At 43.0% G+C, this 13046-nt stretch overlaps 1 protein-coding gene across 2 annotated transcripts in view; it reads right to left on the bottom strand.

Moving 5' to 3' along the window:
- Nucleotides 1-666: 666 nt before the first annotated feature.
- C1H5orf63 (chromosome 1 C5orf63 homolog) overlaps nt 667-13046 on the bottom strand; it is a 62044-nt gene continuing 49664 nt past the window's right edge. For both annotated transcript variants that reach the window (XM_083158430.1, XM_083158429.1), the window contains exon 4: nt 667-923. In XM_083158430.1, coding sequence (XP_083014556.1) covers nt 747-923 — 177 coding nt within the window. In that variant the 3' untranslated portion in view covers nt 667-746. The remainder of the gene's footprint in view (nt 924-13046) is intronic.

Raw genomic sequence — 13046 nt, 5'->3', positions numbered from 1 at the left:
ATACGGATCGCCACCTGCCGTCCATACGCGGATATGTGGCGATCCGCATGAAATTGGACGGGGATACGCCTCCTCCGTCGTGGGAGCAGCCCCTGCATTCGATGGTCGCCGAACATCGAATACAGGGCCGCACGCTCCACCAGGTCCCGCCACACAAGACCACACGGACACTTGTCCGTGTGAAATCATGTATGGGGGCGGGCAGCTGACATCCGGCGATGTCAGATGCCCGCCCCGTACCCACGCGTCACGGCCTCATTACCATGCATACGCCCCGCGTTTGCATGGGAACGCCCATGAAACGCGGGGCGTATGCATAGGGTAATGAGGCTAAGTAGCCCCTCACGCCCCCTGTGCGGCGTATAAAGAATCCGTGCGGCGAAATCGCCTGCACATGCGCAGAGTGACCTCTGCACATGCACAGACGAACAACATCGGCGGTCCGTCCGCATGCGGGAATATCCGCACCGATCAGAATAAGGGCCAGAGAGACATAAAGAGGTACAGAGAAAAAATATATATAAAAGGTCCAGAAGTATCCACCATCTTCCTCAAGTTTTCTGATTTTTCTTCTTTAAAACATAATAATATAGCTTGATTTTAATCATTGCATGGTATTGAAATTGTTTTAAGGTATATGGCAATACAATTCATAACTGCTCACACTTACCATTATGATATTTTATTTTACACAAGAATAAGCAGAAATTCTACAAACCAGTATCTTTTTTATATATATAAATAGATCAATTTAGTCCTTCTTCTTGCTCCAGCTTACTGAGGTATCTCTCCAATTTCTTAATATTTACCCTGTGCATCATCAGAAACTGCCCGTTCAGGTGAAACACAGGAATATCATATTTGTACCGGTCATACCAAGCTGTGTTCTCTGGAAGAGTGATGTCCACTTGTTCTAAAACAAACTAAAACAAATACAACATTTGTAAACACAAGTTTCCGCTAAAATTCCACCAATATTGTATTCTGGATTCTTGTATTCTTGAAACAATGAAACATAAAACACAATTCCATTTAGACTGCACCCAAAGTGTCCCATACATCAGAGGGACATTTCGCTAATGAGATCAGAAACGCCAAAATAATTAAAAGCAAATGTTTAATTGAAAGAATTCACAACTGTTTAACATGACATTCGATTGGTATAAAACATCTGTGTTTGTATAGTGTTCACAATCATACACAATACCAGTATTGATTTTTTTCTCATTAAGGCAAAGTTTAGATTAGAGACTTGAAAGCTGAAACCCATACGTGTTTCGTCCTAAAACTTCATCAGGGGTTATCTAAGTGGTAGAGATAATCTGTTAAACTAAGACATTACAACAAGCAGGTAGTTAGTGAGCTCCATGATGCGTAAACATACTAAATGTGGAATCGATAATGATATTACTTAAAAAGCCTGGTCCTTTAATCCGCCCAGAGTTGATCACTCTGTCATTAGCCGGGACACAGGCAGAACAGTTCATTCAAATGCCACTGTGACATTTTTACTATTCCTGGGAGCCGATTTGATAATTTTTTGCAAGAACTAGAGATTGATTTGCTACAAAGTATCCATGCACCTGTGGTTATCATTCTGATACAGTTTTGAGCCAGATAAACAATACTACTTGTCAGGGGAAAAACGGAGTATAAATGATATACCGCTACCCTTTTAAACTATGTAATACCCCTTTTACACCAAAATCCAGGATCCAACCAGGTATTTGGAACACTGTTCCAATCCGGGTCGGATGCAGGATTTGCCCTGTTTACACTGTGGTGCTGACCCGGAATATTCCTGGGCCAACACTGTTTACACTGCACATAGGTGGAGGGGGTGGCGCTTGGAGATGACATAATCTTCAAGCACCAGGACTGCCAAATGACGTGCCAGGAAACGCTGATCGCCACGCTGGGGGCAAGCCCAGAACCAAGGTAAGCTGCTGGGCTGCCTCCGTCAGCCTCTAGCCCCTGTCTCCTCTCTGGCTCCACTGCTGTCTGCACAGTACAGCAGCGGAGGCTGTGCGCACCCCCTGCCCAACCTCCATAGTGGAAAAAAGTGACTGAGTGATAAAGAGCACATACAAAACTTTAAAACAGCTAATTACAATCTATATGTGTTATTCTAAACCACCTCAGCAAATGAAACAAGTATGCATTATATAGATTGATGTTCAGCGCTAAAAAGGTTCTCCACACTATAAATCTCTCGTGTGGAGAACCAATCTCCATAATGACCACAGGACACTGCGGTCTGGAGGTTAGGCTCCCCCATTGCTGTACCCGTTTACACCACTTGGGTTTTCAGCTACCCCATTTACACCACCACTGACCCGGATCAAAGAGGCAAAAACCCGGGTGTATAAAACGTGTGCTATTTTCTTTGACACTTGCATATGTATTACTTAACTGCGATTTCAAGACACTAATATTACTATTACCAGGTTTTATATTTTTCATAAATATTATAAATTGTCAGAGAGCATGCAACAACAGGAATATATAATTTGTAAGTGTACTTAGAGTTACAACACTAGATGCAGTAAATCAATTTTTATTTCCCTTTTCCGCCAGGAGTGGTTCAATACATATTTTTATGGATTCGGTATGAAATACCGATGGTCAAAATCCCGACGGTCATAATACCGACAACCATTGACCGACGGTCAAAATATCGACATTTAAAATACAGACACAGTCAAAATACCGACATTATATATTTATATACACACAGGTCAAAAGTATACACAAGTTATTCATGTATTGTTGGTCTGTATGTTGACATAGGTCGACATAAAACCCGTATAAGTGTACCGCATGCGCTCACCATGCTTCGGGCACACTATTATATTCCCCCTCCATGTCCACTGGGATGGTAAAGTATGAACAAGTTAAATGTTGCTATTTTGAACGTGTCTGTATTTTAAATGTCGGTATTTTGACCTTGTCGGTATTGTGACCATCGGTATCAATGTTTGTCGGTATTTTGACTGTCGGGATTTTGATTGTAGGTAAATTGACTGCATCCCATTTTTACCTAGTTCACACTAAGGGCCTGATTCAGGATCAGTCGGCCCCTGGCATATTTGTTCCGGAGACCGATTGTGCGGCCGTGCAGGGCCACGAATGCCTTCCAGACTCTCACACTCACTAAGGCATTCGCAGGAGAAATGGAGAGAGGGGGTGGGCAGGATCTGGACCATGAGAACAACCAGTGTTTTATGGGTGTCCCCATGAAAATGCTCTGCGTTCCCCTGGGAATGCGGGTGGCCCAATGTCAGCTAAGAGTGGACAGCTAACGTCGCATGACATCAGCACCCACCCCCTCTGCAGTGGACAACGAAGGACATAAAACTCAGTTCAGACTGACTATTATTTCTGTCGGGGAGAGAAATCATCCCCATTTGGGGGTGAGTTATTTTGTTTCTATGCAGGGAAAATACTGACTTGCTTTATTCTTACACTGCCATATACATGTAGATCTCACTTTGAAGTAAAACCCCACCCAAATCTCATTCTCTCTCCACCTGTTACATTTGCCCCTCTGCAGTGCACATGGTTTTGTCCATTTGAGAAGGAATTTGTCTATTCGAGTGAACCAGAATAAGGGCCATGGTCCAATTTTGAAGAATGTAAAAAACATGCTATTGGCTAGAAAATACAAATGGTGCAATGATCATTCACTCACTCCGCATGCATTACTCCTTATTTATCCCTGCTATAAGAATTCTGTAATGCTGCTGAAATGATTTCCAAGCAAAGTGATATGTGAGCCTTTTACATGTTTCATTATATACCACTGTGCATTGAGAATACAAATGCCTGTAAATAAGAGCTTAGTATCATTAAATATTTAATTTAGCTTTCTAAGAATGAAAAGGGATTGCAAGTATAGCATTACAGGTCAGACCACTGTGACCCACACCTTTAGCTCCCACAGACAATTCATCAGTGTTTCAGGGATAATACTGCTGAAAAATGTACAAATCTTTGGCATTAGATTTAAGGTCAGTATGTCCACATGACTTTGTTTTTCACAAAACAAAAATGAGAGCACGCTTACAATTTAACACACCATAACATCGCTAGCATGTAACAGGATTAAGAGAAAAAATATTTTCAAACTCAAACTCCTGGAAAAAAAGCAATTGCTGCATCTTGAGCTTGTACACATCTATACAATCTAGCTTTTCGAGTGTTCGATTGACCCTACTCTCTATTGAACATCCACAAACTACAGTTGATATGCGCGTACACACCTATACAATTTTACTTGTGATGTTTGATCTCCTCCTGTCTGTACCCCCCGATTCTGGCTACAGTCATGTCAGATGTAAACAAAATTACCATAATGGGCTGGATTAGGGCGTGATTACATAAACTGAATAAAGAGGAAACAACAGCTTGCTCCTATTTCTGCATTCACTACTCCTGAGGTGGCGGTATCACACCTAAACCTAACTCTCAAAACAGCCCTGGATGAAGTGGCTCCAGTTAACTACCACACTCCACGTAGGCCTAGACATCAACCGTGGCACTCTAAATTAACAAAACACCTACAAAATCTCTCATGCAAAGCTGAGCGTAAATGGCGTAAATCTCACAGTCCAATGGATTTCTTTACATATAAGACTACCAGTCCTATAGTTATGCCCTTGAAACTGCCAAGCATATTTCCAAACTCTCATTTCTGCTCAAGCTTCTAACCCAAAATGTATTTTTAATACATTTAAATCCCTTCTCAACCCTCCCTCATACAAGCCACCAGCCACTATCCATGCACAAGATCTTGCTTCCTACTTCAGGGATAAGATTGACAAGATTAAAGATGAATTCCAATTTCATACCTAAGCCCTCTGACGCACTTACTTCATTTCATTCCACGAATGAAGATGAAGTATCTGCACTTTTCTCTTCCTCCCACTCTACTACCTCTCCTCTTGACCCTATACCCTCACAAATAACTAAATCTCTGTCTCCTGTGTTCATCTCAATCTTAACTAAAATTTGTAACCTCTCTTTCTCTACTGGTGTCTTTCCTTCACTGTTTAAACACGCAGTTATTACTCTGATTCTGAAAAAAACAGAATTCTGACCCAAGCTCTCTCAAACTACCATCCCATCTTTCAACTTGTATGCACCTCCAAACTACTTGAAAGACTTGCCTACACTTGCCTCACACACTTTCTTAACTCGCACAATTTACTGGACCTGCTTCAGTCAGGCTTTCGTGCCCAACACTCCACAGAGACAGCACTGACTAAAGTTGTGAATGATCTGGTCACTGCTAAGTCTAAATTCACTACTAATTCTTCTAAATCTCTCTGCTGCTTTTAACACTGTTGACCACACACTTATTATACGAACACTACAATCCCTAGGTCATAAAGATACAGCCCTCTCTTGGTTCTCATTCTACCTATCTAACCGCTCCTTTAGTGTTCGTTTCTCTGATTCTACCTCCTCTTTGCTACCTCTTTCAGTTGGAGTACCTCAGGGTTCAGTTTTAGGTCCTCTTCTTTTCTCAATCTATACCTCATCTCTTGACAAACTAATCAGCTTTTTTGGATTTCAGTATCGTCTGTATGCGGATGATACTCAGCTCTACCTATCCTCCCCGGACCTGTCCCCATCTGTATTGAGCCTGGTCTCTGAATGCCTTTTTGCTGTTTCATCCTGGATGTCATCTCGCCACCTCACACTTAATATTTCAAAAACCGAATTAATTATATTTCCGCCAATAAATAGTAGTTACCAACCTGATATCTTTATTGCTGTTGAGAATATGACAATCACTCCTACCTCTCAAGCTTGCTGCCTAGGTGTTATCCTTGACTCTGAACTTTCCTTTGTACCCCACATTCAATCTGTCTCAAAATCATGCCACATTCAACTAAAAACATGTTTAAAATTCGCCCTTACCTTACACAAGACACTGCAAAAACTCTAATCCATGCTTTCATCATCTCACGCATTGATTATTGCAATAGTCTCCTTTTTGGCCTTCCCCAATACAGTCCATCATGAATGCAGCTGCGAGGCTAATCTTCCTAGCCAGACGTTCATCATCTGTAAAGCTACTCTGTCACTTCATGGGTTACCTGTATTCTACCGTATTCAATACAAAATTATTTTACTTACACACAAAGCCATAAACCAAGCTACACCAACATAACTATCTTCTCTTATCTCAAAGTATCTTCCAATCCGACCTTTATGCTCCTCCCAAGATCTGCGTCTCTCATCCACATTCATTACTCGCTCCCATCCCCGATAGCAGGACTTTCTTCGGGCTGCACCCACTCTGTGGAATGCCCTCCCAAGCACAATAAGACTCTCCTCCAGTCTTCAAACCTATAAGCGTTCCCTGAAAACTCATCTCTTCAGGCAAGATGATCAAATTCCAGAACCTTGCATTCTGGTGGAATCGATGCAATAAAGAATACAGTATCTATCCTTATGTATCAATGCCTATTTCCCTATAGATTTTAAGCTTGCTAGCAGGGCCCTCCTACCTTTTGACTGTCTGTGTATATAGCCTGCTTGTTGTATCACTGTCTCCTTTTGTAAAGCGCAAAAGAATATGCTGTGCTATATAAGAAACTGTTAATAAAGAAATAAAGAGGCGTGATTATAGAACCTAAACAAAGAGACAAATCACATCACTACAGTACTGTGGAGAGACCAGGCAGCTAGTAAACGCCCACATGGGCGGTCCTGCTTATGGTGCATTATTGCAAGAATGCCCACTGTATTGTTCTAACATGTGTACACACTACACTTTTGTTCCGATATTGGCCCGTCCGGTCAGATGAATACACATAATATTCGACCAACCATAGCTAAGTGTTGCAGATGAGTCGCAACAGCGTACACACCTATACAATCTAACGGCCATTCGCCCAAGGCTGAAAGGATTGTATAAGTGTGTACCCAGCTTGACCTCATGTCCCTTCTACCTGCCCAGGAGAAACAGAACTCCATACATCTATTACTCCTTGTGTACTGACTGGATGCAGTGGAAAAATCAGCCCTGGTTAAGCAGGTGCAAAGCCCTGGTTCGGTCATTTGGCTACCAACACAAAATTCTCAAAATAAAGAGAAGTATAATAATCAAATTACTTACACAAAGAACCAGAATTGGCAGCCACAAAGTGGCTTCATCAACTCTCAATCCGAGGGAAACGGAATGCATCTTAAAAACGTCCTAAATCTGAACAAGGAAAATATGGGAGCGGGAATGCACATGGGAGGTTCTGTGCTTTTTACAATGCAGTTTCCATACAAGAAATGCAGTAAGGTGACATTCTGACTAGGCTGGCAATCCCGGGATAGGCGGGATCCTGGGATTTGTCCACAAAATTGCTAGGATTTCAATCCCGCGATTGGAGACTCCCATCCTTGGGTGTGTGGCTCTGCTCAGTGTGACGTGCTCAGAGGTCACGCTGTGCAGGCTGCACCCCCTCCCCCCACCAGAACTCCTGGCTGGCTGCACTGTCCATGTAAGTAAATAAGCGGGGCGGCCGGGAAGGGAAGCCAATCCCAAGATTGAGCATATTTCAATCCTGATTCCCGGGATTGAAAAAAAAAAAAGCCCCGGATTGGCATACTGAATTCTGACCCCTTGTTCTGACCAGCTGACAAAGCATAAACCATTCACTACTTTACTATTGTACGGGCTACTGAACAAGACAACACACTTTAACAAAACCATTTCTCAAGCATCAATTTGCAGGAACCGAATCATAAGTAGTATTAAATGCTGATAGCTGGTTTGGATCCTGCCCGCCTCCCACCCTCCCTCCCCTGTCCGTGAGAACACCTTGGTGAGTGTGATACTTGCCGAAGGCGCTCGCACAGGGGGTGCGCCACAGACCCCCCACCATCCACAATGGAGCCAAATTCAGACCTGTACAAATGGGTCTGAACCGGCCCCATGGTTTCAGATACAGTTTATTGTAGCATTTCATAATGTGATTATATCCACACTGATTGGCTCAAACTCCAGTGCAGAGGCTTACCATACTCCAGCAGATTAATATTACAGGAATGGTTCACTATACTTTAGTCTGGAGACAAGAGGCTTATTTGTTTCAGCAGTGCATGAATGTTATACTCACTATACATAAAGAATTTGCAGATGAATATTAGTCCCCACCATGTTTCTATGACTTGGTTATAAAGAGCAGAAGAGGATCTGGTTATGTGTTAGTGTTACTGCCATTCCGCACCTCTGGCATTTGATCAGACATGTATAAACACCACCTGACAGATTCATCGGCTGCACAATTCATTAGGAGGGAGGACAACGGAAAGGAACATGTTTTGTTTTGCACACCTCAATTAATGGTTTGTTCGAGTTTGGATAAATGTGTTAAGTAGGCAGCCATGTACCCATCTGATCCAGCATGCTAGCAAGTACAGTATTTGAGGAGTCCACATAATATGCTTTAAAATGTGAGCCTAAAGGGTTGACCATACACTATTGAGATTTTGACTGATTTCACTCAATTCCGACCCATCAGGCTGAGAAATTGCTTAAAATCAGGCAAATAACATGTGTGCGCATCGGAACGGAGCCCCTAGCAAGTGCTACACGTAGGATCGGATGAATCGGACAGCCTCCAGCAGCATTTGCTGCAATCGCATGCGATATATCACATGCAAAAGTGTATGGAGGCCTTCAACTGTGCAGGTTTATAAAGCAAGAATCTCCTTTGCAACCAGGGCCGGCGCCACCACTAGCATTTCGCGCCCCCCCCCCCCCCGTGCCGCGGGGGTACCTGTCCTGCGGCTGTGTATATAAAGCTTGCGGCGGCGGCAGCAGGGGGTCCCTGCAGTCGATAAGAAATAACGAGCGCCATCCGCCTGGCTACGGGGAAGTGCTCCTGTTGTGGAAACACTGGCCGCACGCTGATTGGCTGAGATTCAGCCAATCAGCGTGCGCCGTGCGGCCAGTGTTTTCACAACAGAAGCGCTTCCGCGTAGCCAGGCGGATAGCGCTCGTTATTTCTTATCGACTGCAGGGACCCCCCGCTGCCGCCACCGCAAGCTTTATATACACAGCCGCAGGACAGGTACACCCCCCCCCCCGGCACCGGGGCGCCACCACCCCGACTCGCAACAGCCATATGATTATTACGTACTGTATTTGATAAATCCTTGTATCAAAGACAATGGTGCTTTCACCAACATCATAACTACTGATGTATTCTAGCTCTGATACTAGTTAAGTTATAATTTGTAACCCTACTATTGGCAGCACAGCATGTGTACAATGGGATACATTCGTATTGTCGACCTGTCTTAGGTTGACAGACATTAGGCCGACACCAAAAGGGGTGGTCGACTGCGCTAGGGTACAGTTTATGAAAAAACTATTTAAAGCATAAATTCCTTAAAAGAGAGGTCAGGTGTATAGTGAAAAAGAATTATAATTTATTAAAATAGACACAAATGTACATATCATAAGAACAACAAATAACAAATGACTAAAAGTTGATGTATAGTCACCCTTAGATTTGCGTCTGTCCAGTCCACTGGATTTTTTGTGGAGAAAAGACTTAGATTTGTAATCCACTCAAACGATTTTTGGATAAAGATGATTTCACATCTGATGTTGGTGTCCCGATGTGAGGAATACATTTCCAAGAGACAGGAGGCAGGGGAACAGTGGGAGGGATGGTACCTCAGAAATTGTGGGGGGCCAATTCACTTGATCTAAAGGGACTTTCAGACGATGGTATTGGCCTTCTCAGAGCTGGTGAAAAGTTTTCACTAACAGGGAGCACTGTGTGCCTTCATTGATGTAACCGGGCTGTTATTAGGGGGTAGCGTACCTCCAGAAGATTGTGTTCGCCTCGGATAGATGGAAGGTCCAGGTGCTAATTCCTGTTGATGGAAGGTGGTCTGGGAAAGGCAATGGTCCCACTGTAAAATGGAGTATTTTTCCGACTGCAAGTAGTAGGTTGGAGTGGAGTTCAGGGTTTGTTGTAGCAAATCTGTAGGGTGACTGGGGTCATCTGCTTGCACCTACGCGTTTCGCTGCCCACAGCAGCTTTTTCCTTGGCATCGAGCATGAAATCCCTTGGCATCGAGCATGAAGCCCTTTGGCATTGAGCATGAAGCCCCTGGCATTGAGCATGTAGGTAAGTGGCACTTATGTGTCAAATGTGTAATGGGCATTATGGTGTGTTATATAGTATGCAATGGGCATTGCGGTGTGTTATATAGTATGTCATGGGCATTGCAGGGTGTTATATAGTATGTCATGGGCATTGTGGAGTGTTATATGGTATGTCATGGGCATTGCGGAGTGTTATATAGTATGTCGTGGGCATTGCGGAGTGTTATATAGTATGTCGTGGGCATTGGGGAGTGTTATATAGTATGTCGTGGGCATTGTGGAGTGTTATATAGTATGTCGTGGGCATTGCGGAGTGTTATATAGCGGGCATCATGTGTGGGCTTATGTGTAATTGGAATTACAAAGTTCACGAATGTGCAATGGGCCTTACGGTGTGTGGTATAATGTTGGTCCGTGCCCACTTTTCACTGCGCAGGAGCCTCACCTACTACAAATGGGGGGGGGGGGGGGCGGCGAAACATGCCCTTGCTCCGGGCGCCGTGGCACCTAGCTACACCACTGCATACATGCTCAGAGTAATTTCAGGCAACCCCTACATCAGACTCTGAATCAGGGGTTTTCATTTATACACTTTTTTCTATACTTATTGTCACTTCTAGCCTTTTAATATTTCACTGTTTTAAACATATTAATTTTAATGCAGATATAATTGTGTCCTAGTGCACCCTGCTAACTACTTGTTTGCTCTTTTGTATAACGGTATTTTCATGGTGAATATGTTCTTAACAAATGCTCACCATCTTCCTGGTTACTAACTGGTGTAGGGGTTAGACAACAACCATAGATAATTAACAACTATCAATGGTCTGCCAGCGATGGTCAAAGGTTTTGCCACTGATGGCTGAAGATATACCATGATTCTTTACCATTGATGACTGAAAGACAGTGTGAAGAACCATAGATATTAAGGAGAAAATATAAATATTAGGGTTTGTAAGTTATGTTTCACTTCAGTTGGAGTTATATAGCTAATTTATACTTGTCAAATGAGTGATTCATTTAGGCTGCTGGTTTTATTAGCAACCAGAATAAACCCCCACAGGAAAAAATTTGTTAGCACCTTGAAAGTTATCACTAGCATGCCAATGCAAATTTAGGCCTGGGAGGGCCTTTGGTTGTTGTCAGGCCCTTACATCAAAGGTAATTGGTCACAATCTGGGTAACAAGACACACATATTATCCTCTGAAGTGTCTCTCCAGACTGTTTCTGCATTCCAGGACCGGCTATCATCTGTGCCGTTGGCATGCGGTACACTCATCTGGTGCCGCTGGTGCTGTGTATACACAGAATGCCGATCCTGTCCTAACGGATGGTGCATCCAGCTCCCCGTGGCCTCTGCCTTCACTGTTACAGGCGGTAAGCATGCTTTCTCAAAACATCTTTCTCAAAAAAATCTCAAAACATGCTTTCTCAAAAATGCTTAAGCAGTCTCTACAGCCAATACCCTACTAGCTGCTTTCTCAGCCAATCCCCACTTCCCATTGGGGATAAGTTTCCTGTGAAAGCACGTCCTGTTACCCTGTGTTGGTTTCTTTCTCTGCAGTGGTTGTCTCCTGCTTTGCAGATTTCAGGTTACCAGCTTCTGAGGATTTATTTCCTATTAAAGAGACCTGCACCATTTGCATCCAGCTGTGCCATCTGACTCCATTGGTGTTCCATCATCGATTCATGATATCATTGGTGTTCCAGCATTAATTCCTGATATCATTGGTGTTTCATCATTGATTCCTGATACCACCGGTGTTCCCTTAGCGATTCTTGTTACCATTGGTGTTTCATCATCGATTCCTCATCATCAGTGTTCCACCTTTGATTCAGATCCATCGGTACTCCATCATCACCCTTACACCTCCAGTATCACCACTCCTTGGTCAGTATTGGCTAATCACCTCTGTACAGTTGTTAGCTGTCTGCAGCTATGGACTTTCATTACCAATTTTGCATCTTCCATGATTGCTGCCATATTGATGTCTACTAATATTTATTAACAGTTTCTTATATAGCGCAGAATATTCCGTTGAGCTTTACAATAGGAGACAGTGATACAACAAGCTGGGTATTTACAGACAGTTCAAGGTATGAGGGCCCTGCTTGCAAGCTTAATATTTACAGCAATATCTATGACTTCTGTGCAGGAAGGAAATATACTGACTTACTGTAAGTGATATATTATCTTTGTGCTTCTATTGGGTGTACATTCAAGTATGATACATCTGACGCTGTGAGTTATATCTCTCCTGCATGCTAAATAAAACACTTATTTTACATATCTTCTCTCACTCTGGTTACACCTTCAGACCTCCCTCTGAGCATTATCCTGCATGTCCAAGAACCCTATCAAGCCACCCAGGTTTACCATCACATCTGCCCATATGCCTGAGGCTCCTCCTGGTCAGACTTTGACCATAGGCTTGAAATAATTGAATTCAGAGGAAGAAGTAAATTTCCTGACAAGCCAGTCCTGTGTCTCTGTTTCCACTTACAAAAGAAGTACCCAGGCATCAGGGAACATGTGTATTGATGCCCACCAAAAGGTAACAATACTATTTTGAAGGTGCATCAAAATCAGCATGGTTTATGAAGTAAAATTAATATTTACATAATCCTATGGAACGTTCAATTCTCCATCTGGTCTATTCACAGGTGTGGTCCAAGTAGCATGTCTCCAAGTAGCATTGTTTCCAACATACTGTACTGTATGAAGTATCTAGCCAATACACAATGTATAGTAAAATAATTTGGAATATGGACACCCCATATACTAGATCACCATAGCAAAAGAAAATGATGCCCTCTTATGTGAATTTTATAAAAAAAATTCTGAGTATGTCAGAAAGGGTCCACTGCCTCCATTATCTATCCAGCCATCATCAGGGACTTACAGTATGTAACATT

This window comes from Crinia signifera, chromosome 1 (genome assembly GCF_055691185.1).
Source record: "Crinia signifera chromosome 1, ASM5569118v1, whole genome shotgun sequence".
NCBI lineage: Eukaryota > Metazoa > Chordata > Amphibia > Anura > Myobatrachidae > Crinia > Crinia signifera.
Note: the sequence above shows the minus strand (reverse complement) of the source record. Positions and strands in the feature narration are given on the sequence as shown.